Consider the following 27,382-nt stretch of genomic DNA (forward strand, 5'->3'; position numbering starts at 1 on the left):
ATGAGAGGATAGATAAGACTTTCAAAGTTCCAGTGGAGGAGTGAGGACAGGCAGGGAAAACACAAACAGAACTCCAAAGAATAATATTAACTTTTGCTAACAAAAAAACCCAGCCATACAAACAAAAAGGAAAACAAGCCAAAAAAGACTGCAAATTCAATTAAAGCCAAGAGGCAGCTTTTCCACTGTTTTGAGCCTCTTTAATTTTGGAGGAAGGACTCTGTGTATTAATACCATGTAGGCATGATACTAATTGTCAGAGACATGCATTTATTGCTGAATGTACCCACCTGAAGAATAACTTTAGGGAGCATCTCCAAATTCTCGGGGACATTCACAGAGTAGGGGGAAAGCTCAAATGTGGGAATGAAATCATTAACATCCTTCAGGACAATACTGACTGTCGTGGCATCGGTCCTGGGGCTGCTTCCGCGGTCAGATGACTGAACAGTCAGTGTGTAGGACGGCTTCTTCTCTCTATCCAAAGGCTTGGCCACAGTTATCACCCCCGTCACAGAATCGATCCGAAACTCACTGTTGGCATCCCCACTCACTATGGCGTAGCGGACCTGCCCGTTCGTCCCTTCATCTCCATCAGCAGCCAATACCTGGATTAAATCCGTCCCTGTCAAAGTATTTTCCGCCACCTCCACTTCGTAAAGCTTTTGGGCAAAGAGCGGGTTGTTGTCATTAATGTCCAGGACTACGACCACCACATCCGTAGACGAAGAAAGGGACGGCTGGCCCTTGTCTGTGGCTACCACAGTCAAGGTGTAGTTGGCCGTGGCTTCTCTGTCAAGCTCCCCGGTGAGCCTCACTTCCCCATCAATGGTGCCGATGCTGAACTTGTTTCCTGGAGGCCGGAGCAGGCTGTACTCGATGTAGCTGTTGGGACCACTGTCGGGATCCGTGGCCTGCGCTTTGAACACGACCGTGTCTATGGGCGTGTTCTCCGGCACGTAGGTCAGCTTAGGGGAGATAAAGCTCGGGGGGCTGTCGTTCACGTCCAGCAGAATGATGGAAACTTGGGCTGTGCTGGTGTACCTAGAGGCTGGCAGGGGGGCCATGTCGTGGACATGCACAACAAGGCTGTAGAAGGACTGGCTTTCCCGATCCAAGGGCTGCCGGATGCTCAGTACCCCACGGTTGTCGATGCCAAACTGCCCCGCGCTATCCCCGGACGCGATGCTGAAGGACAGCTGAGAGTTGGGACCTGGTTGGGGAGGGAGAAGAAAGGTAGATAATGTGACTTCATCCCACTGAACTAGGTATCTATATTTCTGGCCTTGTTTCCACAGAAAATTTTCCTTCATTTTCCTACAGAAATCAGGACTGTACAACCACATTGAGTATTCAGCCTCTTTACCACCATTTTTTGAATCCATCTGCTAATTTCAGCCAAGTTTCACAGTGGAGCAGAAGCCTTTGAAATTATTATTTTCTGTCAAGATAATATTCATGAAAGAGAGAAGGAGGATGTTAATTGGAGAGGCCACAGAGGGAACGACTGGCAGGGTTAATCTCTGCATTTCATTCAGCAGGAGCTCCACGGTGGCACCACAAGTAATTTTTCCCCATCTACAAGGGCTAGGGATAAAGGATTTGAAGGGTTTTCCTTCAGAAACCAAGTGTCGATAGTTCTCTGCTCACTGAACATCTGGTTTCCTCTGTTCTTCCCAGTTCAACTAAGCAACGTTACTATTAATGTAATTATTTCATGAATTTTTCCACTCAATTAAAAAAAGCCACAAGCAGAAACTCCCAAGCCTAGCTGGAGCAAGCCAAGGGTGAATACTGGGGAAAGGTATGCTTCCCATATATGGCATGGTATTCCAAAATATCAAATGAACAGCCCTCACTCATCTCATGATCAAAACATAACTAGCAATTATGGTCAGGGGAGAGATTTATCATTCCAGTAAGAGAAATGCATCCGGAACCTGGACAGGGCTATGAAATATCCTTACATATTCCTTGTAGGAAACAACATGTGCTACTGCATAAATTCCAGAGTTCACTCTAAACAACTAATTATTGGGAACATCCAAATGTGGAAAAAGTTCTCTCCTCCATCTATCTTACCCCTATTTTAATTAATTTCAGAAATTGTTCTTGTTTTGCATATTCAAGACTGTGTTTAGTACTAGTAAATTAACCAACCATTAGCTACTATTTTACCTTCAAACTAGCTTGTTCATGCAAAGCAAGCTACCCACTTCACTGATTGCTGTGCATTTTGTCATTTTTACTCAGAAGCTCTTTTCTGAGTGAATTGCTTTGATAATAAATTATCCCTGCCTTAGATTTATTAATCTCTGCTGTTATGCTCAGACTTGAGAAATCTAGTCTTATGTGTCTTTCCCCCAGTGGCTAGTGTAATTGGCATCTTTCTCTCTTTTTCCTCCTGTAGGAGTCAAATTATAAAATGAATAGAACCAAACATGAAAGACAAAACATTTGAATGCAATTAAAGAAATTAATAAATTTATCTGACACATATTAGTGTTTCTCCATTACTTTGATCAAGTGAAGGACAGTGAAAGTTTAATGCTACTCTGCTTTTTGTTCAGTTGTATTTTCAAATGACTAATTATATGTATGAAAGTCTTTATTTCAGTAAAGTACTTTCTGGCAATTCAAGATTTTTGGAGATGGGTAGGATTTGGGTCCTGGAGAAGAAAATTACTTTAAAAAATACTCTATTTCCTCCTCTCCCCTCCAGTGTTTTCTATGGTGTTTACGCCTAAGAAAAAATTAGTTTGTTATTCCTTATCTCACCTCTATGAACATTTCATTCTTTGTCCTGTATTCTCATAGGTTTTCCATGCTGCTAATGCTTATATAAATTAAACTATGAAACAGAAGAGTTGCCTAAATATCAGTGGAGCCAGGAAGGGCACTTAATGAACTATTCTCTTTTTTAAACACAGCATGCCAGCCAAGCTGGCATTGTGCACCTCGTCCATCCCCCCTTCCAAGCTTGTGCTTGGGCTTTTCTTAGAGAGAATATAGGGACATCCTCTTTGCTGAACCTTAGGTTTATTTAATCTGAGGCTTCATCTGATAAAACACTGAAAGGACAGACATAGAGTCACCAATTTCAGGATAACACTCTTCTAAAGGGTTTTGTTTCTGTTTTTATTTATTTACTAATAAGACTAAAAAAAACCCCAACAAAACTACTTCCCCCCTGCCATTCTATAAATACCTGCAGAATTCAGCTGGGAAATTACACCAGCTTTGCCTTGAAGAATACCTAACCAAAATTTTAACAAACTGACAAACATGTGTGTGCTTTCCTCTAAAGGTTTTTCCTGTTAATTCTTTGTTGAAAAAATAAAATCTGAATTTCAAGTTTAGGTAACTGAGTTCTTTAGTATATATTATTATATTATTAAATATCCAAGAGCTGTAGCTGATATTTGCTATGGACCTGTATATGAAACAGTCCAAGCTGAGATCAACAGCTGCTGTTTCCCAAGGGGTGTGCTGAACAAGAAAATGAAAATTGGAGCAGTTTCACTATCACCATGTTTCTGTATTTTATCAGTGTTTATCCTAAACAACAGCCATACCTCATTATAAAACAATGTCTTTGCAGAGCTCTTTCAAACTATAGGATCATGTAACATAAATAATCAAGGAAATCATATTTGTATTGAGTGCATTATCTGTGAGCACATGGAGAAGAGTATAATACTAGCATTAGCTATTTCTGTGCTCTAGATAAACATAAGACAACACAAGATAACATGTTTGGGCTTGAAACAGAAACAATAGATCATAACATTTGCTTAAGTTACAGTCTTATGGGAGAACTCAAGCTGGCATGCTCTTGGAATGATATTTCTGCCCTATTAATTTTAAATCCAGCCTGATAGAAAAACAAGTGTGTCAGAAAATATAAAAGGCAAGATATCTGACTTCTTGTTGCGTTGCTCCTCAAGTACTCATTTGCCTCCTTGATAACTGAGTGTGGGATGAATGTGAATTGATATGTCAGTGCTATGATATAGTTCCCATCCACTGTGCACAGATGGAAATTAATGTATGAGGCGCAAGAGGAAAGGAAAACAGACTCATAATAGCAAAGTGAAGTTGACTTCCAAAAAGCTTTGAAACCAAGTGCTGTAGTCCTGACAGGAAAATAAGATATAAAAGATAAGGTAGGTACAAACCCATTTATCTACAAGTCTGGAGGATCAATCCCTTCCCTGGGTATGCATGATACAAGCACAAGCTCCTCCTCCAACTTGTTTAGTTTAAATAAAATAAAAGCCTTAACAAGTGTGGTGAAAGAGAGATTCATGCAAAAACAGTCAGTATCACAAAGTTATGACTTCTGATTTGTTGGCTTATCTTATGGAATCTCTTCTCCCTTCCTCAGCTTCATCTCAAAACCAGTTATACAATTTTTACCATGGAAAGTTCCATCCATCAGTGCAAATTTTATCTCCCCACAAAAATGTTGGAGTCCAACAACTCAGCATTTCCTGAGGAAAAACTGCTTTGCTGAGCAATCTTGATAGGTTCAGTCAATTTTGGTGCACAAAGAGGGATTTGTGCACCAAATTTGGTGCACAAAGCATGTAGGTGCTTCGTCCTTGAAGCACATTTCAGTGTGAGACACTTCCACTGAGCCCCTGTCAAGTTCAGAGGAGACAAGGTTGCTCAACATGTCACAAAAATAACCTTCACCTATAAAGTCACCGTGAATGTTATGAGGAATTTTTTGCATTAAGCGTAATGTCTGTGGACACTTCAGAAAATGCAGTACACAATGGAAAGTTGTTTATGCATTTTTTTGGCCATATTCTACAACTCTTCTTACTTGGGCACAACTGTATGGCAAAATGGTTAAGCAAGCTATAAAAATTGTACCTATTACACTCAACACATTAACACCCTCTAGATGGCATAAATAATCACAATATTAAAGCTTATTTCAATGGGAAGTTTTCCTAAGATCTCTTTCAATATGTTTTTTAACCTCCACTATCAACAACTTGTAGATGACAACTGTCTTCATGATAGACTTATAAGTTATAGTGCATTTGACTGCAGATAAGATCTGATATTACCACAACCCCCTTCAGAATTTACAACAAACTTTCAGAAAAAAAAAAAAAAAAGGCAGACTTAGGTCTAATTTAAATATGAATTTAAGCATATGAAAGCAGCAACTTACAGGTAACGCTAATTTTCCCTTTTTTTAGTAAGTCTTCTAACACATTGCTAAGGTGAAGCACAGATTTATGACCACAGACACAGAACGTGAGGGAACTCCTACCATCATCGGCGTCGGTGACACTGAAGTTGAGGATGGCAGATCCAGGGGGCAGGTTCTCCATCAAGGAAGTGCTGTAGGAGGCCATGCCAAACACGGGCGGGTTGTCATTGACGTCCAGGATGTTGAAGTACACCCTGATGGCCGTGGACTGGCCTCCCCCATCCTCAGCACGGATGGTGAGGATGTAATACTGCTGTGCTTCGTAGTCCAGGGCCCGGGTCAGGTTGAAGACCCCGGTGACAGGATTCAGGAAGAAGATTCCCTCTTCATCATCCTCACTTATGGTGTACGTGATCTCCCCATTGACGCCCGAGTCATCGTCAGTGGCAAGAATGGCTGCTACCAAGGAACCTGCGTGGCACAACAGCAGAGCACCATCAGGCATTGCAACAGGCAAGAGCCAGCTCAGCATCAAGCAGATCCACAGATGAGAGATGCCCTCCAAGAGAAGCTCAAGCCTCAACACTGTCTGAATAACTATTGCAAAAGGTTTTTCAAAGCTGAAAGGGACATCATATTCTTGCTTTTACTCAAACACCATAAGAAATGGCCAGGGATGTTTTTTATCTTTATGCAGATTAGATATCAACAGAGGCAAAAATACCTTTTGTCCTGCTAGGCATTCTCTTCCTATGACTCAAAGGACCATCCCTTTGCTGCAGACAATCACAAGTTCTGGAACCTTCTAGATATTTCTTTCCAACTGCAGAACCCAATATGTCAGTACAAACCACATAACCCAGCTCTGCTTTTTGAAACAGTGCCTTTGCACTGGGTAACTGTGGTTAGAAAACTAGAAACCTTATAGGGGTCTGTTCTCCGCTGTTTTCTGAAATTCAACGCCCTGTGAGTTTGTGCCAGTGTTTTCATTTCTGCATAGCTGCTCTCGCATGACTGACCTATCTGACTAGAGTTTGGAAATCAAGTGTCACTTTTTAGTATTTCGAACACTAATTATAATTAAGATCAGCTCATTTCCAAGAAAAAAAATCATTAAGTTTCCTTTCCCTGGAACCAGATGAACTACGTGCAGCACAGTTAACTACTTTCAAGCAACATGATAATGGAAACTGCTTATATCATCAGAACAAAGAAGAGTGCTGCAATCCCCCTTAATCCAGCTGGATAGGCTGGTATCTTTCACACACATTTGATGATCTCAAGGTTTAACATTTCTTTAACTGCAAGGGGAACGGGGATTACTCTCTGGGATAGAAAGTGGAACCTTGAAGGGGAAACCTCATGGTCCTTCCCCTCTGGGTGAGCCTGCTGGCTGCTCCTGGACTGCTGGGGAGCAGAGCAGGAGAAGATGCAGTACTTTAATACAAAATCAGCCTATTTGTTCCTTCAGCATCCACCACGACTGAGCTGGGTGTAAAGCACTAATGTATACCCTGTAAATGATTAATGAGAGAAGTCTCATTTTAATGTGGAGGGAAATAGGCTTGCCTCTTCCAGGGTTACTCCTGCTGAAACAGACCAACACTCAAGGCTCTGATAGAAAAGAGCATGGCTGAGGATCAGCAACCAAAGCACTCTGTGCTATACAGACATCTCAATTACTTCCAGATCAGATTCCTGAGGCACAGCTGATTAGACTGTAATTCTTTAATGCAAAACACCATCAAATTTTGTGACACAGACTGTGGGGAAGAGTACAAAAGTTGGAGGCATGGGGGTAACCTTAGTTCTCCAAAACTGAGACTCCCATGCTTATGAAAATCCTAATAAAAGCTTGAAAGCTATCACCATGTCGTTTGCATCTCCTTGGTTTATTCATGTTCCAGAATAAGCTTCTAAGATACCTCTGGCAGATACTGCTTTTGTACTAACAATCTGTATAAAATCTTGGAAGTAATATTCATTTCTCACGTGGAAGCATGTGATAGAGCACAGTATTTGAAAACTTATTTTGATCTAAACACTTTTGAGTTTACAACTCCCCTTTCAAGCATCAAAACACACTCCTGCATACAAAACCAGCTTTAAACAAAGAAAACAACCACTTGAGACGCCAGTGGTCGTATTTCCATGTCCTGTTTACCTGGAGTGGCATCTTCTGGGATGTCAAAGGAGTACACTGGCTTGGAGAACTTGGGGATGTGGTCGTTGACGTCGCTGATGGTGATGTTTATCCTCATGTCCGAGGACTGCAGGCCGTCGTCGGCACGGACCAGCAGGGAGTACTTGGAGCGGCGCTCGCGGTCCAGGCGCTTGGTGGCTATCAGCTCCCCTGACTCAGGGTCAATGTGGAAGCTATCATCTGCACCGCTGATGATGGTGTATGTCACCAGGGCATTGGCTCCCTAAGCCAGAACAGAAGTGGTCAAATCGCCTCATTGGCCAGGAAAACCACATCATAACTTGCAGTAAGACAAGGATCGTTCCAGTAACTGCGCTTGGAGATTATTTTTCAGAATCCAGTTTCCTTTAATAAACAGCCTTCCTTTCCCAGTTCCTGCTTCAGCCCCACATACACACAGTTTTTATTTATGAGACATGAAATTATAATGAGATTACCCAGATACGTTGTGCTCCACTCTTTGTAAAAGGATTTCATCCAATCAATACCAAAAAACTCTGTTACCTGTTTTAGTTTCAAACCAGCATCATCGAGCAGTGTGACTTCTTAATAAGGATCAATGTTTATTCTTGTTTTATTTTTGAAGGTTAAATTAAATCCCTGCCAGTGGGATCAGTTCTGCCTTTCTTGCTCTCTGGAGATGTGAAATAGGGAGCAGTAGAAGGAAGGAGGGAGGCATGGAAGCAGGGAGGACCCGGGGCAGCCACGTGGCAGCACTTCCAGCCACCATGCAGGGCAAGGGCCACAGCTCGTGGTCAGGAGAAACTCATGGAGGCTGTGCTTGCAGCAGCCCCTCAAAGGTCAGTTTCTGCATGGAAATATATTTACCCCTGTAAATAAAAAACCCCAAAGTGACAAATCACACATCATTAAAATCACAGTTCTGATCTCTTGGGTTGTGCTGCAAGTCAAAAGCATTTGCTTTTGGGTCAAAGAATTTCATTTATTCTTGGGGAAAAAAATAAGCATTCATGTGGACTTTGAGCATTTTGGCTGAAAGGAAAATTAAAGAAAAGTAATGTTACATAGAAAAATGTCATCTACTTCTTTTTCCAAAAGAGGCTTAGGGATACTGAAGGTTTGGTAGCCTCTAACATCAGATACAGTACTCTAAACCCTGCTGATGGTGCCTGGAAATGCAAGCAGATATTTACTGTGCCCTCCTCTGGTGCCAGGCCAGAGTTCGGTTTTGACAGCTGAAACCTGCTGCTGACGTCCCAGTGGCACTTCAGCAATGAACAGCAGATCAAAGAGACAAGGCAGAAAGGAATTCTAGGGCTGTTTCAAATACTCCTGCCTAAAAAAGCAAATTAACAGAGATAAGCACCTGCTTGTATTTGTGAGAGGAGAGACAAGCATTAGTTACCTGACCTTACCAGAGTGCCCCGTGCCAAACTTTCTCTTTGGGGTGCTGTTTCAAAGAGTCAGACTGAGCTAACTGATAAAAGGAAATTTAGAAAGAAAACAGGCTTCTGCAGGTGCCCAACCCTACAGAGCTGCATGCAGTGTTTCATCTGTGTGCTCAGGTGTGTCCAGGGAATGTCACACACTTTCCTCCAATTGTGTGGCTTAGCCATCACATCTCATGAGAATTTTCAGAGGTGATCACATTCTTCACCCCATGTTTGACCAGCCAGAGCCCTTCTAACAGAGTGCAGCTAAAACTACAGCCATATGTGATACTGTTTTATACTTTGCCCTCAGCTTCAAAAAATAAGGGGGAATAAAAAGGTATCTCAGCCCAAAGCTGCTCATCAGCAGGAAAACTTGGGCTCTTCGTAGAGTCTGAGTTACAAATGTTCTGGCAGGGAAATTGAAATCATTCCTTTTGATAAAAACACAAACTGATTTCTCTCTAAGGCAACAAATCACTTCCCACTGGATGGAGTGCTTCAGAAGGGGCAATAGATTAGGTGCAGTTCAGGAATGGTTAAAAAGAGGCTGGAGTATTATTGCTATAATCTTAGATATATTTGCCATACCACACCACAGAGTGATAGCTCAGTATTTACTGCTTCCTCAAAGAAAGACAAGTGCACCTTTCCAAAATCCTGGGTTTTGTCTGTATATCAGGCTACTACTGGAAAATAAAGGGAAAACCAAAATGTTTACAATCACATTTGCACCATTCCCGGGGGTGTTCCCATAGTTCCCTCTGCAGTAGTAAGATTAAGTACACCAATTAACAATCACAGGAAGACTAACCAAGCTAACACAAAAACGGCCAGGAATAAAATTTTCCTGAAGAGGCTGAATTGTCCTATTACTGGAAAACAAGAACTGCTTGTTGTCAAGTGTAACTCTGTATTTTAATGACAACACAAACTTTTTGTATGGTTATATTGACTTTTTAGTAATTTTCCTTAGGAAAGAAACAGTCCAAGCAAACAAAGATAACACGATTAACATTTTTATAATTTAAGTTTCTAAAATAAATGAATGCATCAATAGTATGGTTGTTTCTTTGTAGTAGTTGCAGCATTCTCACAATAAGGAATCTCAGAAGGCAAAATTCTTTTGCAAACAAATTCATGTACAGAGCACACATTTTATCATTATTTCTTTCCCCCTTTTTTTGGTAATAAAACCTTCTTTTGGAAGGTATAATACTGATCTTATCCCTAGTCTAGTCTAGTCAAAGGGAAAGCAGGCATTATCAGAGTTTTACTTGTTCTCCAAGGCTTGTCTCAGGCTTGTCTCAGATTAATTTTACTGCACACCTTGGAATTGGGCTCAACTACAACATCTTTGTTTCAAAGTTACCTCAGACCTGCACAATACTGGACAGAACTTCGTGAATGACTGCCATGATTCCTAAGGCTAAGGTCACACAAAGGATGAAGAAAACATGTCTAGAATGGCACTTTTAGTACCAACATTCAAAACTAAAATCATGCTCCTACCTCATCAGCATCCATGGCTGTCAGCTGCAGTATTTTAGATCCATCTCCTATGTTCTCCTCTACAGTCAGGTCAAGCATGTCTGTGGGGAATACTGGTGGGTTGTCATTGATATCCTGAAGTGTTATTTCTACCTGTAAAAAGAAGGAATAGGAAAAAAAACTGGAGTGAGCACTGGACATGGATTGGACCTGAACATTACTAATAAAGTAATTCTGAAAGAAATCAGATAAATTGCTCTTAATCATATGAATTAGCACATTCCCAAATCACACCAACAATAGGAAAAGCCCATCTGGATATTAAAATTCCTCATTGTTATAAAATACTCCTAGGAAAACCTCTTACACAAATAAAGTTAATTTGACTTGTTGATAGCAACTGATTTTAAATGGTCCTAGTCTAGTTTACTCTGGAAGAGATCCACTGATAGACTGTCACTGTAATCCTCAAAGTCAGCCACTGGAGAATAACTGCCAAGTGCCGGGGCAGGAGATCGTTCAACCATTAAATGCTGCCTGACATAAAGATGAGGTGGTGTAAAATTCTCTCTGAAATGTTTATATATTGGCAACTCTCCGTTCCGAGAGGGAGAAAAAACACCCTTGCACTTAATATATTTTGTAACAAATAATCTGCTTTTCTCTCTCTCTCAAAACTCCCCTCTAATTGCAAACATAAATGTTACTTTAGGAGCACCCACTAGCATCTACTCTCCTTGACTATCCAAATCTCAACAAATGTTCTTTTCACATGCCATATTTGTATGCTTTTCCAAGTAAGAATGATAGTTCCTGAAAGGTTGTTTTGTGCTCTTTATCCCTAGTTTTTCATAAGCAAGATTGCTGCCCTGCTGATGGTAATTCAGAAAGATGCAGAGCTACGTTTTCTCATGTTGCTAGGTCTGGAACGTAATATTCCAAAATAGAAAAAGAAGACACAGCTGTTTTATATTTATCATGGGAAAAAAAAGTATGGTTTTGGACCCAAAATACTGAACAGTCACCAAACTCTGAAGACCCACTAAGGAGAAAATGAGTAGCTGAAAGAACTGAGGAACAGAGAAAGGTAAAAGGCAAAGGTATGGATGGCTTAAATTGACAGACAAAATATTATTTATGGTACAGTATCTGCTATGCCCTTGTCCACCAGGATTCTCCAGGCACTCCGTTGAAAATATAGGGATTGGGCTGCTCTGGATATAAGCAGCACAGGCATTTCTGGTGATCCAAAGCCTACAATTTCTGCTGTTTCTAGTCCCCAGTCACAACATTTTCTTCTCTGTTCTGTTTCCATAGGGATCACCAATTGCCAAACTGTTCTGACATGATCACCAGGATGATCCCAAACACAGAGAAATTATATTAATATTAGTGTCATAGTAATATAATAGCTATATGTGCTGGAAGTGGAGACAGAACAGGGGTCTTTGATAGAAGGCCATTATTTATTTATCCCCTATTTAATCCCTTTGGCCACTCAAAAATGGTACACTTCACAGCCTGAGACAGATCAACCCAGAAGGTTTTATCATTAAATTTATATCCCTGACAGCAGAAGCAGAAGGAGTGCTGAGCAGAGCATCACAAGCAGTGATTGACAACCACCTCACCAGACACAAACTTTGGGAGAAGAAAGCCACCTAGGTTGGTTTTCAAGGAGACTGAGTGACAATCACAGAAATGGGAGGGGCATGGCAAAAATGTCAGATGAAGGATTTTGCCAGCCTTCCTTGCCCACGGAACTGTCAGAGCACACTCTTCCTGCTTTCCTCCCCGAAGTGCAGCATTTCCCCAGACAGGGTTTCAAGGTAAAGCAGCTGCACAGCTCTGCAATTCATCTATTCCTACCATATGTGTCATTCACAGCTAATGTTTCAGCTGCGGGTGACATTTCACCACCAGAACCCGTTTTCATGATGAGAGATTGCCCTTTGCACAAATCACATGAAAAATATGTGACAGCTTCTGGGGGTTTGGGATAGGAGCTGTGCATTGCCTACAGCTTAAATAATGTGAAATAGTGAGGATCCAAGAACACAGATGGCTAAGGATTGGGGGACAAATAAGTTAATTATAAAGTCAGATTCCAGAGAAGTAAAAAAAAGAAGAATATAAGAGGCAATTTTATTCTGAAAAATCAGTTCACAAGTAAACAAAGAAACTGTATTTTATACTGAGGACGTGATTTAGATGGTAGAAAACCAAGAAATTCTCAAATAAGGACGGAAATTTTTTTAGAAAATAACATAACATTTTTAAAGAGCAGTTACACCATGATTTATTACTTATCCACAAGGCTTAGATAATGGGTACTGCTTTATAATTCACCATTGGCTAAGTCTAATTAGCATCTGTGTCTAAAGCTATCCTTCTACTTCTGCTAGAATTTACGTCTTCAGCTTACAAATAGAACTGCAGACCTAGGGAGTGCACTCATTTGCAGAAATTTTACTGAAGTAATCATAGAATCACAGAATAGTGTGGGCTGGAAGGGACCTAAAAGATGATGTAGTTCCACCCACCCTGCCAGGGATGAGGATGTCACTCACTAGCTAGACTAGGTTCCTCAGGGCTCATCCAGACTGGTCAAGGACATCTATGAAAAAAGATTTGAGAAAAAAACTTCATATTTTCCCCAAACAAGAGTCTGTTACATTTCTTTTAAGAGAGCCTCTCATACATCCCGAATGAGATCAGATGTAAACTGAATATCCAGGAGCTCACAAATTTCACTTTGAAATTATTCCATAAACTCCAACACGAAGCACAAGCCACAGGAGAACCACAACCACAAATCTTCCTTTGCCACAGGGCACTGGAAGATTGAAGCATATCTTATCACATCTTTACTGGAGAAGAAAAAGAAAAGAGAAAAATCCCCAAAGCTTTAATCAAAGATCTAAACTAAACCTTTCCCCAACCAACTGCTTCTATCTTTCTAATCCCACTTGACATTTGCACAAAGAAATCAATGTGTGTCACTTTAGGAAATACATGGTTTGATTATTACCACACACCACCAATTAAAAATTAAGTGTAATTCTGCCCTAGAGGCAAGAAAAGGTGCTCATGGTGGTGTCACCAGCTGTTTGCACCACAGGAGTCACATTCCAAAGGGTCTACAGATCATGTGCTGATCTCAGCACACATGATTCTCCCAGCTCACACTGGTGGCAAACCACCCACCAGCAACAGCAGCAAGTACAAGAATAAATATCTAGGAAACCAAAGGCCTCGAAATCTCAAATACACCACAGGATGGAAAACAAGGGAGCTGAATGGATTTATCCAAACCTTGGAAGGAAGGAACCATTACATACCAATGCCTGTAGAACTGCAGGAAGCAACATGCCCAGGCTACATGGAAAGTGATAATTGCCATCCCCTTGTCCAAATCTATCCAAAATGAGGAATATTCTTCCCTGACCTCAAACTCATCATTCAGTGCAAATCTAGGATGCAAAGGCAGATACAAACCAACCACCTCACAGCACTCAAAGTACTGCACTATGCAACAATTTCTGCAACTTTCCATCTGACAAATCCTCAATTCCTATTTGTATCAACAACAACTTTTAATACAAGACCCAAAAGTTCTTACTGCCACTCATAGGACTTAAATATAATAAAACACAGAAAGAGCAAAGATAGCTAAGCATCTTTGCACCTTCTTTATTCTCTAACTTGCCCTCTCTTGAGGTCCAGGCACTGATGGGGGCTTTGCTCCTCTCAACAGCCTTGAATTGCTGCAGAAGCCATGAGAACACAAATAGTTACAGACTCTCCTAAATCTGTTAAGACTGTGATGGAAAACTGAATAATAGATTCATAATGTTGTCTTGCTCCTGTTGTTCAAAGGAAAATGAAAAAAATTAGAAAGCTTTGGTTAATCCACATGCACATAGATCTCCACAAAATCATTCTACTTTTGTACAAATTCTAGTACAGTGCTTTTCCTTCATACATTTAATACATCTAGAAAAAAAAAATAGACTGAAATTCAAAGCTTTCCCTCAGAGCTTATTTTTCAGAAAAATACACATTGTTTATTTACCAACCCTTGTAAAATAAACACAGTAATTTTACATATCAATTTCTATGCAAACCATCTTTGTGTGGGTTTTTTTAATTAGTTCTGTTTGTGTGCTTGTTTTATGTTTGACTCAAGCGAAGATGCAAAAACAGAGGCATACAACAAACCACAGAGATCGGCAATATAGAAAGCCACACAATACCACAAATTTTGCTGTGCATTAATCAAATTTCTCCTTCACAGGCTTAATAACACTCTCACAATAATGCCCCCCCCCCCCCCCCCGCCACGGTTACAGATGGCCAGCCCATCCTCATCTGTGACAACTCAATTGCTGCAGCCTGTTGTCACAGACATTTTAAAAGCAGAGGAAGTATTAATTGCTTTGATCTTGTTACGATTCTTATTTGCTGCCCAAATTAGCCTCTTGTAGTTTTTTTTTTTTTTTCCCTAAACAAATGCAGAACAGATTGAGGCAGGGCAGCACTCACCTCAAAACGGTTCTGCCACAATTTACTCTGAATGTAGATGATAGAAAAATAGTTCTTTCTCCATTCAGATAAACTTCGGCTGTTAACAGATACAGGCATCATAACAAGACCTCAAGCTTTAAAGCAAACAGATCTATCAAAGATTTTAGGACATAAACTATTCTTCAGCTTATTCAAAATAATTTGTTGAATTAAGCTGCTAAAAGACGAAGTTTTACTTCTCAGAGCAAAAACACCATTTCAATTCCACTTCAAAAATACTAGTACCCCAGGTAACTATTACTGAACAGGCTAGACAAGGTCCATGCTCAACATAAAAAGCTTAAAATGAGAGTTTTATTCTGGAAAAAGAAATTATTTTAGTGGCTGGGTTTATGAGCTACAAAGGTATGTAAAATAAAACATTGCCCTGCAAGGCAGGGTGCCAAATTCTAACCAATCATAACACCTTCCATAAACCAATGTGTTCACTTGGCCACTTCTGTTTTACTACAGTTATTAACATTTAGTTTTCTTTTATTCCAAAGTCAGGAGGGTTTACAGACAGAACAGCTTTCTGAAGTTCTTTCACCTATCAAATGACAATGAGAGGAGGAAAAAAAGATGACACAGGAAACATGAATGAGTTCACGTGGCAGCAGCAAGTTTCCCTGGGAGTCCCCAAGGAGTAATTTTTGCTTGGAGCCATGCTATCCATGGCACACAGTGGATCAGAGATCTATAGATAGAACACGATCTGAGAAGGGAGGAACTCCCAGATGCCTCACGCTTTTGATGCCTCTTCAAAAGCTACAACTATTTGATTAAAGATCAGAGTGCAGAGGCAACAGCTTTTCTTTCAATTTATATGGTGTTGAGTCATTCTTCTTCCCTTTGCTTGCTGCTGTGACGTTCACTGCCTCTCTCAGGAGATACTCTCTAATAATCCACGAGCGGCATCGCCACAAATCACCATGGAGACTTTTGTTTATGCCTAAGTCATTAGATGATCCTTCATCTTAAAACAAAATTAAGGAACTTTTTCTTCTTTGCTGGAGACCATGGCAGCACATTATCAATTTGAACTGAATAAAAGTGAAAGGATTTTATTTCCCCCTCCCTTGGTAAATATTCTAAGTAATGTCATTCATGATGATAAGAAGAAAGAATACAACTATTAATTCACCCCATCCATGTAACTGACTGAAGAACCTGGCCAACACTAGTCATTTGTTTCTTCTTGCCTTCATCAGTTCAGCCTTCTTCATCCAGCAAATAATGATTCCCTAATCCTGGAAAACACACATGCATGCATAGATTCCGTTTTTAAACGAACGCGAGTAATCAGACTGGCCACTCACACCAGTGAAGTTCTGGTTACACTCAGTGCTTGAGGACCAGTCCATGGGTGCTTCCTCCAAACTGGAGAGGCAAGGGAATGGGGAGATAAAGGATTAGAGTACAATGCATTTCTGGAAATACACTTTGAGGAAAAAAAGAAAAATCCTCTTTGAAAGTAATAAAATTTTACGTAAATAAATGAATCAATAAATAAATATAAAACCCCACAGCCCATCTTGAACCAGTTTCCCACTTTGCTCTAAATCACTGGGGAACAGTAAGTTTGAGGGTAAAAAAATAAACACTTTTGCTTTGAAATTATTTGAATACCCAATAATAGCAGAGATCTGGAAGGTGAAAAACCTGAACTACTGATCACGCACATTTACGATTTCCACAAGACGGAAAGCCCATTTATAAAGAAAATATCTTGGGACAAGGCAATAGCTGAGGCTGAATGAGGCATCTGAATATCCCATTTTCCAGGAGGCAAACAATCCCAGTGCATGTTAGAACAATAAAAATCACATTAATCTACTGTGCTGCAGGCCAGCAAACCTGTTAAATAGAAATGTAATGTTGTTAAGAATTAATATTAACAGGGGGAAGATTGCAGCTGGGGAGAAAATGTGGGGGAAAAGTGCTAAAAAGGCACTCTTTGGGAAAAAAAATTAAAAAGCCAGGTTTAAAAAAGTTAATTCTGATGTCTGAGGTCAAGCTTAATGCAAGACAGGATGTGAAAGCTGTCCTAGGCCCCACCAGTGCCCACTTCAGTTGCCCCAAAGCAAATAAAACATCAACCCTGTATACAAGACAACAGTAATTTAGAATAGGGATTATAGAAATATTTCCTTTTACCTCACAGAATCAGGAATTACTACTCATTACCAGCCTTGAAATTGTTTAGAAAATTAGGGCTCAATGCACTTTGAAATATATCTTGCTTTGTTCATTAAACAAATATGTATGGATCCTTATAAATGTTATTATGATTAATATGTAGTGCTGGAATTTCCCAGGTAATTTTAATCTGTGGGCTCCAACTCCAGCATTTTAACACTGCAGAACCCTTCTGGAGTTAATATCCTATTATGTAAAGTTTAGCAGGGTGACTTGATGTTTTTCAACCAAGAAACTTTTATAAAAAATTGCTATAAAGTGCTGGGAGATCAGAGTGATCAAAGGCAATGGGATTTAATTGACATTATCAGAAAAATCCTAGAATCACAGAGTAATTTGGGTTAGAAAGGATCCCTCAATACCATCTAGTCCAGGCTCTCTGCAATGAGTGCGGACATCTTCACATAGACCAGGTTGCTCAGAGCCCCATCCAACCTGGCACTGAATGGTCCCAGGGATGGGACATCCACCACCTGCCTGGGCAACCTGTGACAGTGTTTCACCACCCTCATTGTGGAAAATTTCTTCCATATACGTAAATCAGGTGTAAATCTGCTTTCATCATAATTTAAAACTAAAATTAAAAAAGAAGCTACTTCCTTCTGTTGTCCCTAAGAAACATTGATCATAGTGCTGTAAAGAAAAGGTGCCATAATTGTTTCATTTTCTCTCCTTTTTTTTTTTAGCCCTATCTGTTAAGGTGACCACTGGGAGTTGCACTGCCTGGAGTCTTGATTAAATGTTTCACTGCATCCAGAACACTTCATCATGCAGCATAGCCAAAATCTATTACGGCTTGCAAGTAACTCATACTTTAGCTATGAGAAAACCATAATAAAGAGCATTTTACATAAAAATGCCCAAAAGGTTGGTAATTTAATCTTGATTCTAAGTAGTATGCAAGGTCTCTGTGTCCAGCTTGTGCAGACAATAAGGCATTGTCTGGAAATGTTGCCTACTGTGGTTGCATCTAACTTGCCAAAGTCCAGATGAAAGACACTGAAAAGAAACAATCTTGTCCCAGCAGAAGGCCACCAGCCATGATGGGACACTAACATTTCCAATAGAGAAGATTTAAGAAAAAAATTTTCCTAAAGGCAAAGCAAGCAATGCTAAAAGTCTAATTCTTTCTGAAATCAGTATTTTAAGGTAATTTAAGCACTACATCATTTTCTGCTCCCTCAAAAGAGACATGGTCTCACATGCAGCAGAGGGAATTAAAACTGGATTGGGGAAAGCACTACTCAAACCTTGGCTAATTTAACAAAGTAACAGCACGCTGACTTTAAAACACACATCAAAACATACAGAATCATAAACATGGAAACTCAGTATGATCCAACTTCACAGCAAATGAGAGATAAACATCAAATTGGTGCAAGGGATAAGAAATGCCACAAGCAGTTATTTTTCCCCTTCCCTCACCACCAGAACCATAATGAAATACAGGTTATTTTGTCAGTACTGGTTAATGAGTAACATGTATAGCTCAGTCAATATTTATACAGTTTTAAAAACAGACTGATTGTAGGAATGAGTTACTTTGAACTCCATTTCAGCAGGACTAATTAGCACACCAGGACCTCTCCCAGGTCTGCCCAGAAACTGCAGTCCAGTGGCACCAAGGTAGAGCTGGGCTGGCACTTAGGACCATGAAAAACTCCACCCACACTCCTTTCCAAGAATGCTGGATGTGCACACACATGGCCCTACAGCATTTCCCCAGATAAAAGGGGTGACTTTCTCATAAAGACATTGCTTCTTCTGCATCTAGTACCACCTCTAGTCACAAACTCAATTCCAAATACCTGCTGAACCAACACAAACACTTGCTAGTGAGTTTTTTTTTTTCTTTTTGGAATTTTTTTCTTAAAGCAGTATACATTTGGGAGCCATTTGGCTTATAACTTTGCATTTAATTAAATGAGTTCTACTGCCATGTAATAAGAAATGGATTGAATCGGTAAGAACATTTCAATCCGTGCCAGAAAAAAAAAAGTGATAAAGTAAGAAAATGCAAGCATTAGAAGTTCAAGAATGGGAATGTCACACCTCTAAATTAAATAAATCACCTAATTAAACTTACAGGTGTGACATTTAAGACACATGCAGTCATCAGGACAATGTGATAAATCCATCCCATCACTGAAGGCTGCCCAAACAGCAAAAGAAAACCTCTTTACCCAGAGCCATGGCAGAAAAAGCACTGCTATAGACACTGAGACACTATATTCCCTTGCACTCACAGAAAACAATCTGATATTTAAGATATATTTAAGAGTTATTTAAGATATAGGACTTATTTAAGATACAGGACTGAATGCTGACTGATGTTTTGCAGTTATGAAGGTTTCATATGTGGCACCATCTTGAGAAGAATCCCTCCAAGAATCTAAACTAACTAGACTAATCTAGACTAACTTTAGTCAATAAAACACACAAAGCCAACGTGTTACTTTCCTGTTTCACATTTAGAAGTACAAGACCATTTTACAGAAATGACTAAAGGTTTTTCCCCCTCACAGCATCAAGAATCTGCTAGCAGGGAACTGTCAGGGCTAGAAATTCCAAATATTTCTGCATCCTTCTACAGATTTCAGGGAAATGCCTTCCTCACCATATTCCTCTTTTGCAGACTACAGGCTTGTGCAGCAGCTTCACATCTGGTGTCAGGGAGGGCCCCTTCCCTGTGGCCACAGGCCACTTGAGACCAGAAAGGCTTTTTTTCTGTGGCCACAGATGGACCTTTTCATGTGGCTGCCCTCAGCAGAGCCAGCTGGCAATCGAGGCTACAGTGGCAGGGTCAAGAACTTCAACCCACTGGGCAGCACCAGCCCTCCTTTATTCTGCTTTCCTCCCATAGTTCCGAATTTTTTATTTAGGCAGCTGGATCTTCAGGCATATCTTTCTCCAATTATCTTTTTGGTCCACCATGGCTATGGAATCTTTAATAAAATTATTCAGAAAGTCCCACATGATAACAGTAGGCTGATGCACTGTCTGTTGGACCAACTCCTGTACCTGGACAAAATAAGAAAGTCCTACATGCCTCCAAAATCCAGTTTTTCTGCCCAACTAGATTCAACATGTCTACATTATCTCTTCTTGAAAAAAATGCTGCTTCTGGTGATGAGGTTTGGCAATAAAGCCCTTCTTGAAGCTGAATAAAAACATCTATATTAGTCTTTTACCAAACCATGAAGATTCAAATTTGCATATAACTACTAACTTTCATCTCCAAAAATAGTCTAAATACCTGAATAACACATTTCTTTTGGCCCAGGAATGTGAAAGGTGGAAGAGACTCCACTTACAGAACTCTTCACGTCAGCTAACAATTTTTGTTTCCCTCACTTACCTTTTGAATTTTCTTACTCAGCTGTTGGACTTTGGATTTGAAACAGCAACTTCAGAAAATCAAGCATCAAAGACTAATTAAAAGGTCTTTAAAAAGACCTTTTGAAACATGTAATTTCACCATATCTGTAAATACACACATGACTTTGTTCACTGAAGAAAAATTAAGCAAAAAGCCCCAGACTTTCACAGAAATAGCTGGACTAGCTGGAACAGTGTGCTTATGTGGGATTCTTACAGTCATCTTCCTTAATAAAGAATATGAAGTGTTTTATTTGAGCATAAATTCAGAGATTTGACTTTTATTGGTTCCTAAACATCCACTACATCTTCCCTAGATGCAGAACCTACACCAAACCTGGAAGTTAAGCTCCCTGGTTGCTACAATCAATAATGAGAACTTTTAATAGCCCAGATCGTGACATATTCCTATATTACATCTCTCTCCCCCAGCAGCCTGACTTTGCACCACAGCCGATCTCTCACTGACTTTTTGTATTTATTTATTTGTTTTATTGTGGATAGTCCTAAGCAAGCCCCGATTACTGGGTCAGAAATATCACCAGCAACTGACAATTGTCACAAACCAAAGCCTCCCTTTAATCAAGTAAAAACTTTGAGTTCTGATAATCTTAGTTAACCTTTAAAGGGGAAAAAGAAAGAAGAAAGAAATACACTGGCACTTCTGCATATCTTAATTTCAGTGTGGCGGGAAGCAGATATACCACAAGAGAATGGTTCCCATGGTATTTCAAGCCTAGGAGAAACCAAAGAACCTTTTCATGCTCGGGCCCTGTCTGATGTCCTGACTGAAATGACTCAGCTATTCCTTGTACTTTAGCACTTAGGTTTTTCAGTTATCATCCTGATGTGCGAGATCTTTGATCCTTTGGAAGTTCATCACCACTGGTCATTATTACAAGTCTCTGGATATTTAAAATGAATGGGAGAAATTTTAGAAGAGCTGAGAATCACCAGTTGTCTTCTGAGGAACAAAGAAAAAACAACAAAAAAAACCCCAACAAAACAAACCAAATCAGAATAAGTGTTCAAGTGTAACCATAAAGATTCAGAAATTCTTAACAGAGTTCAAGAATCCCTAAATACACAAGTAAAAGATATAATTCTGTCTTTTGAAGATTGAACCTAAGCTCAATTTCCTTGTGTTTTCCCCTTGTTTTACTTCCTTTGATTTGTGTCTTCAGTAGGGTATCTATGATGTGGCATGGGAATTTTTTTTTTTTTAAAGTACATCTTTTCTAAAGATCTTGTTGCAGGTTGAAACAGTCTCAGTCTTTCTGGTTTTAACTGAATTAGAAGAGTGCTGTGTACTGAATGTACAAATGGGCCCACTATCCATGTGGAACAGATTAGAGGATGATCATTCATTGTATGCTCAGAATTGAAGCATTTCAATAGTTTTGTAGACAATTGAGAAAAAAGAAAAAGTATTTTGAGGACAAAATTTGAATGGCTTACAGTTAAATTATTGTATTATATTATATTAAAGGGCAGAAAAATAGAAACAGAGTAGGCAAAATTTAATACAAAAAAAACAAAGAAAGTCACACATTTATAGTAAGAAAGTCACACGCTTATAGTAAGAAAATTGCAGCAACAAACCTGGGCATCATGGAGAGGTCTAAAAAACAATGCTGAGGGGTTTTGTTTCCTGTTTTTTTTTGTACCATTCATGCCCCCCTCCCCATCAAGATTCCTAAATCTCAGCCTGGTTTGATCCTTCCATAAGGTACGACAACTTATTTTCCTAAGCGTAATACAGAAAAATAGCAGATCAAAACTTTTCTGTAAAAAAAGTATTTTCTAGGTACAAGTGTAATAAATCTGAAAGCTTTCTGAGAAAGTCATCAAGCAGCTGAAAGAAGGAAAATAAGGCAGGCAAAGATTTCTGAATAATTAAAAAAAATGGCAACAACTCAAATGCCTCAGCTAGCTCATCACATTAATGGAGACAAAAACGTAATTACCAACATAATTTTATAATGAACAGCTGGTGACAGGGCAACAAGGACAACATCATGCCCCAAAGACATCATGGTGTGCTTTGCATGGGATTTGTTTCTCTAACAAGTAATGGCAATGTTCTGTTTAAAACCATTCTAAAACTGAAAATACCCACAACCTATCTAGAAACATATTGCTTGAAGTACCAGCATTTGTGAGAAATTAATAATGGCAATTTCTGCATTAATCAACATCTGCCTTCTACAAACTTCCAGCAGACCTTCTCCAACATAATTAATAATTGTAATAACAAAATATCATGGTGTCTGTCTTCCAAAGGGGAAAAACAATGGACAGGTATAAGGTGATGTGATTGGTACAGTGCATTCAGGGCAGATCTGGCTGCCAGCCTGAGCTCTCATCACTCCTTACTTTCAGTCAGAATGTGACATTATCTAAAAGCTGTATGGTCACTAACACCACAGGCAGGAACAAAACCTCTTGCAGGAAATCTCAGCCCCAAAAAACTGAAGTGTAAAGTCAAGTCACTCCTTTGGTCTTTCCTGTGACCAAACTATAGTACAGAAAAGCAGGAGCTGTTATTTACCTTTCCTTTATGGTTGATGAATCACTGACACAGTCCCTGCTCTGTGCCTCTGCTGACATGCCATATTTTGTCTCAAAAGAAGATATTGTTCAAAATGATGAATTGCTAGTGTATTTAACACATCTTCTGATAACTATTAATTGTGCATTTCCCCAAATATATTTCTTACATAGGTATCACCAAACAACACCCAGAAGCTTTCTTACTTCTTGAAGCCCAGTAAGGCACAGATGCCCTCCAACCAGGCCATGGCAATTCCCTGACATGAGATGGTATGCAAAATGCTGTACATATTTGCAATATGCTTCAGGGAGAAAGTTACAGGATATGAGTACAGTAATTCAGGTTAAAATAACAACAGTAGAAAGAAATGAAGGGAGAATATTTGTAACAATGCTAACTGATGGCTGGATTAATATTTTGTTTTCAGTTACCCCAAAACAAATCCCAAGACACTGCAGCAAGGTTAATGCCTTTCTTTGCATGGACTGAGGTACTTGGCAAACACTGCTGAGGGAATTAAAACTAGCCTATGATACAAGCAAGTTAGAAGGGTTAATTGAAACCTCTTTGTGCAGCAGTGCAAACCCCTCAAATCTGTCAAAAATAATGAGAAAAGCCAGAAGAAACATTATGGTTCTGTCTAGACTGCCAGAACCTACAGTCTGCCTTGTATTAATAAATGCTATAGAAAAGAAATGCTGCTGTGAGACCAGTGAGGCCCTGGCTGCCCAGAGAAGCTGTGGATGCCCCATCCCTGGAAGCGTCCAAGGCCAGGCTGGATGGGGCTTGGGGCAACCTGCGGTAGTGGAACATGTCCCTGCCCATAATCTTTACTGTCCCCTCCAACCCAAACCATTCTGTGATTCACTTTATGCCCATCTCTGTCATCCTGGTGTACGGGGCAACAAAAGCACAGGGAAGCTTTTATTTCTCTGGGCTTGATATCAGTGTTATGTTTGGATGGCAGAGCAGCTCCAAATGACCTTGTTGTGACAATGTCTGAGCTACAGAGCCACCTCTCCTCCCCAGATCCATCCTGCCCACAAAGCCCTCACTGCAGACTGGGTCTGACCCACAGCTGGAGGGAACCAGGCTGAACAAAACCCCCTTTCATTTCCCCCACACTCTATTGACTTCAGAGAGCAACACAATTGAGGCCTTTGATAATTATACCTTATGTTGGCTCTACAGCTTCTCCCATCTCAGCCCTTAGAGAAAAACAAGCAAAAGAAAAAAAAAAAAATCATCCTACAAAGAAAAACCTTACAAAGCAGAAATAAGCCTCCCAATATGATTTTGTAAGCCCAGAGCAACAGCACAGCTTGGAGGGGCAAAACCAAGCAGAGGTGACCCTGAATGTGCCAGAGGGGCCCAAATGCTCCAACATTCCTTTAGTGTTTTGGGGTCGTCAGGTCTCCTGGACATTTCCACACCCAGGACACATGAGCACCTGTTGGCACCTCTGGTAAATCTCTACCTGCTGCCTCAATCCATTTCTTATTTTTCAGGCTGATGAATGTGTACCTAATAAACAGCAGAAACACAAACAGGACTCCCAAAACAACTTTCTACTGACCAAAAGTAGTTTGACACTTATGAAGACATCCTTCTTCCATTTATGTCAGACAAAAGTCTTATGTTTCTAGCAGCCCCTTGTAAAGCACCACAGACATCAGAACAGCATTAAAAAGCAGCTTTCAAAGTACATTATCACTCCTTTCTTTGCACAGAAGGTCATTAAAAATATGCAAGTAGATTCAAAATCATATTTATTCACTGCGTTTCAGCATATGCACAATGAACATTAAACTTTTAGTTCTTGGGCTTAGTATATGTTGGTTTTTTATTAACTTTGTACTTTGCAGGTTTAGAAAGTGTGCTGCAAATCATGATCACTAGTATTTGTGGCTCTTTAATTTAATATACAGCTACAACATTATAAATACGTTGCTGAACTAATAAAATCATCACAAAACAACAAAGAACATAAAATTCTGCACTAATTTTTTATAATATACAGTTATTCAGCTCACCAGTATTTTCTAATCAAGCTTCCTGTGCCACACTTATATCATTGCAGCTCATCAAATTTTCTAATTTATGTACAAGGACAGCTCAGCTCCTCTGGTTTTTGGGTACTTTCATGTATGCACGTTATTAAGACTAACTCGATTAACACCACATATTAGATAATCAGTTTGACAAATAATAGCATCAGAATACATGGAAACAGAGCAGCACTTTAATTTTATTTTTTTTTAATTCTTCTAAACTTGAGCTTATTTCCTGGTATTGAAATCATAATTAACTTACATCAAAAATCCTGCTGCTGTAAATCCTACTGACTTCACTAACTATGCCAGAAAGGGGTCCATTATGTGAGTCATCTGCTACAAAACAGAAAACACCAACCATGCAACAGAATAATGCCAACTGAAAAGATTTATGTTACTCTCATCACATGCCCCTTTGAGTTGTGTAACTCTGCACAATGGCTACGATACCATCTTTATTCTCTCAAATGTGACTGAGGAAAGGTGACTAACCATTTCAATTGACGTGTTTTTCTTCCTGTGGGCCTAAAAATCTGCTTATTTGTACAACTCAGGCACCACAGCAACAAAAGTTGTGTGTCTCATTTGGCACAGGGCCAGGTAATGCTTGCCGAGTGCCAAATGCTCCAGTAACCTAGATAATTTACACAGAGATGACGCACGGGAGAAAAAACAAATCAGGTTATTACTGCATTTACTACCAGATACAGCCTTAAATTTCATTGTATACAGGGCTGTGCTTTAGAGTGAGCCATCCTCAGCAGACACTTTTGGAAAATACACTTGGCACTTACAGAGTACAGTTTAAAAAGAGGGAGAAAAAAAAAAAGAGGTAAATTTAGAAACAAGAATTAATGAGTACATCTGTAATTCTGTAATTACGGCATCTGCTCTTAAGCCTTTGCATCTGCTTGTGTACAGCTGCTCAGCACTGTCAACAATAACCTTAAACCCATGACCAGATATCATCTCACAACTTCAAGCCAAGCAAAAAAATAAAGCCAAAAAAAAAACAAAACAAAAAAAAAAAACAAAAAACAACAACAACAACACCAACAACAAAAAAACCAACAACAGAAAAAAAAACAACAAAAAAAAAAAAAAAAAAAACCAAAACAAAAAACAAAAAAAAAAAAAAAAAAACAAAAAAAAACCAAAACAAAAAACTACCCAAACCATTAAGTACACGTAGTGGATATGAACACACTGATGTGACCAAGCTAATGATCCACTGAACAAAAGCTCAGCTTTAAAACTCTGTGTGTAGGGTTTTATGGTTCCAAATACAAAAATGTTTGTGTGCAACTGAAGATCTGCCTTCCAGGAATTAGCAAAAGGAATAATCTCCATGGGAGAGGCTTCTTCATAACAATTCATTGTCTAGCAATTGTGTTTTAAAAAGACTTTAATAAAAATGTTCTGTTAAATGTATTTTAGTAAAAATCTCCTCAAAACAAAATGATCAGGACAAACAAAGCACTACATTTTAAAACAAAGAGTGCTGTCATCAACCCTCCCTGATATTTTAGGAAGAAGCTTTCTGAAGGGGTCACACTAATACTTAGTTCAGAGGGAGCTTTGACCAGTTCCCAGGTGATCTCAGTAGGAGGGATGGACAAGGAAGTAATTTCAGAGGGAATTCAAAATGGGGCATACCTCAAAGCTACTGACTATCCTCAAAGCCTACAAAAAGTCTCAGAAAAATGATTTCAAATACAAGGTAAAAAAAAAAAATTCAATATTTAATAGAGACCACCTCTTTATTTTCTGCTGCTAGCACTGTGCAGAGCTGTACCCTCTGCGAATGGCTGCTCCCTCTCCCAAGTGTCCACTGGGATTATTCCAGGCCTGGCAAACAAGGTTTTTATCTCAGTTTCAGTCTCGGTTCTGCCAAATACATAAGAACCAAGTGGAAGAGGTCCAAATATTTTTGTAAATGTGCCATTTGGTCTATCTGTGCACTGCTGTTTTGCTGAAGCAGCAGTGACACACATGTTTGGGGTGCAACTTCCAACAAGCCCCCTTGTTGGGTATCTTCCATTGTTTGTAGCTGCACAGTTATAAATGGGTTGAGTTAACCACGATTATGGGTGCATTAACATAAAAGTATGAATGCAATATTAACAATTTATGAAGAGCTTAACATTACTTTCCTTGGCAGAGTATTCACCTATTGGTGCTGTGGGATTTGAAAGGTCTGGCACTTCCTTAGGGAGAGAAGAAGAACCGATCACCTAAGTTATTATTCCCAACATCACCCACAGTTCATCCCCTCCTGTACTTGTTACTGGGGCAGTGGTGGTGCCACAGAAGGCACAGTCTTCCAAAACCCTGTCTATTTCCTTTCCTTAACCTTGCTAGTTTGATTCCCCTGCC

General features: G+C 39.6%; 1 protein-coding gene across 1 annotated transcript in view; it reads right to left on the minus strand.

The window, feature by feature from the left end:
- FAT4 (FAT atypical cadherin 4) overlaps positions 1-27,382 on the minus strand; it is a 123,043-nt gene that overhangs the window by 49,956 nt on the left and 45,705 nt on the right. Inside the window, exons 2-5 of the mRNA XM_053940696.1 lie at positions 10,277-10,408; positions 7,335-7,596; positions 5,291-5,641; positions 291-1,213 (exon numbers count right to left, since the gene is read on the minus strand). Coding sequence (XP_053796671.1) covers positions 291-1,213; positions 5,291-5,641; positions 7,335-7,596; positions 10,277-10,408 — 1,668 coding nt within the window. The remainder of the gene's footprint in view (positions 1-290; positions 1,214-5,290; positions 5,642-7,334; positions 7,597-10,276; positions 10,409-27,382) is intronic.

Source organism: Vidua chalybeata, chromosome 4, assembly GCF_026979565.1.
Source record: "Vidua chalybeata isolate OUT-0048 chromosome 4, bVidCha1 merged haplotype, whole genome shotgun sequence".
NCBI lineage: Eukaryota > Metazoa > Chordata > Aves > Passeriformes > Viduidae > Vidua > Vidua chalybeata.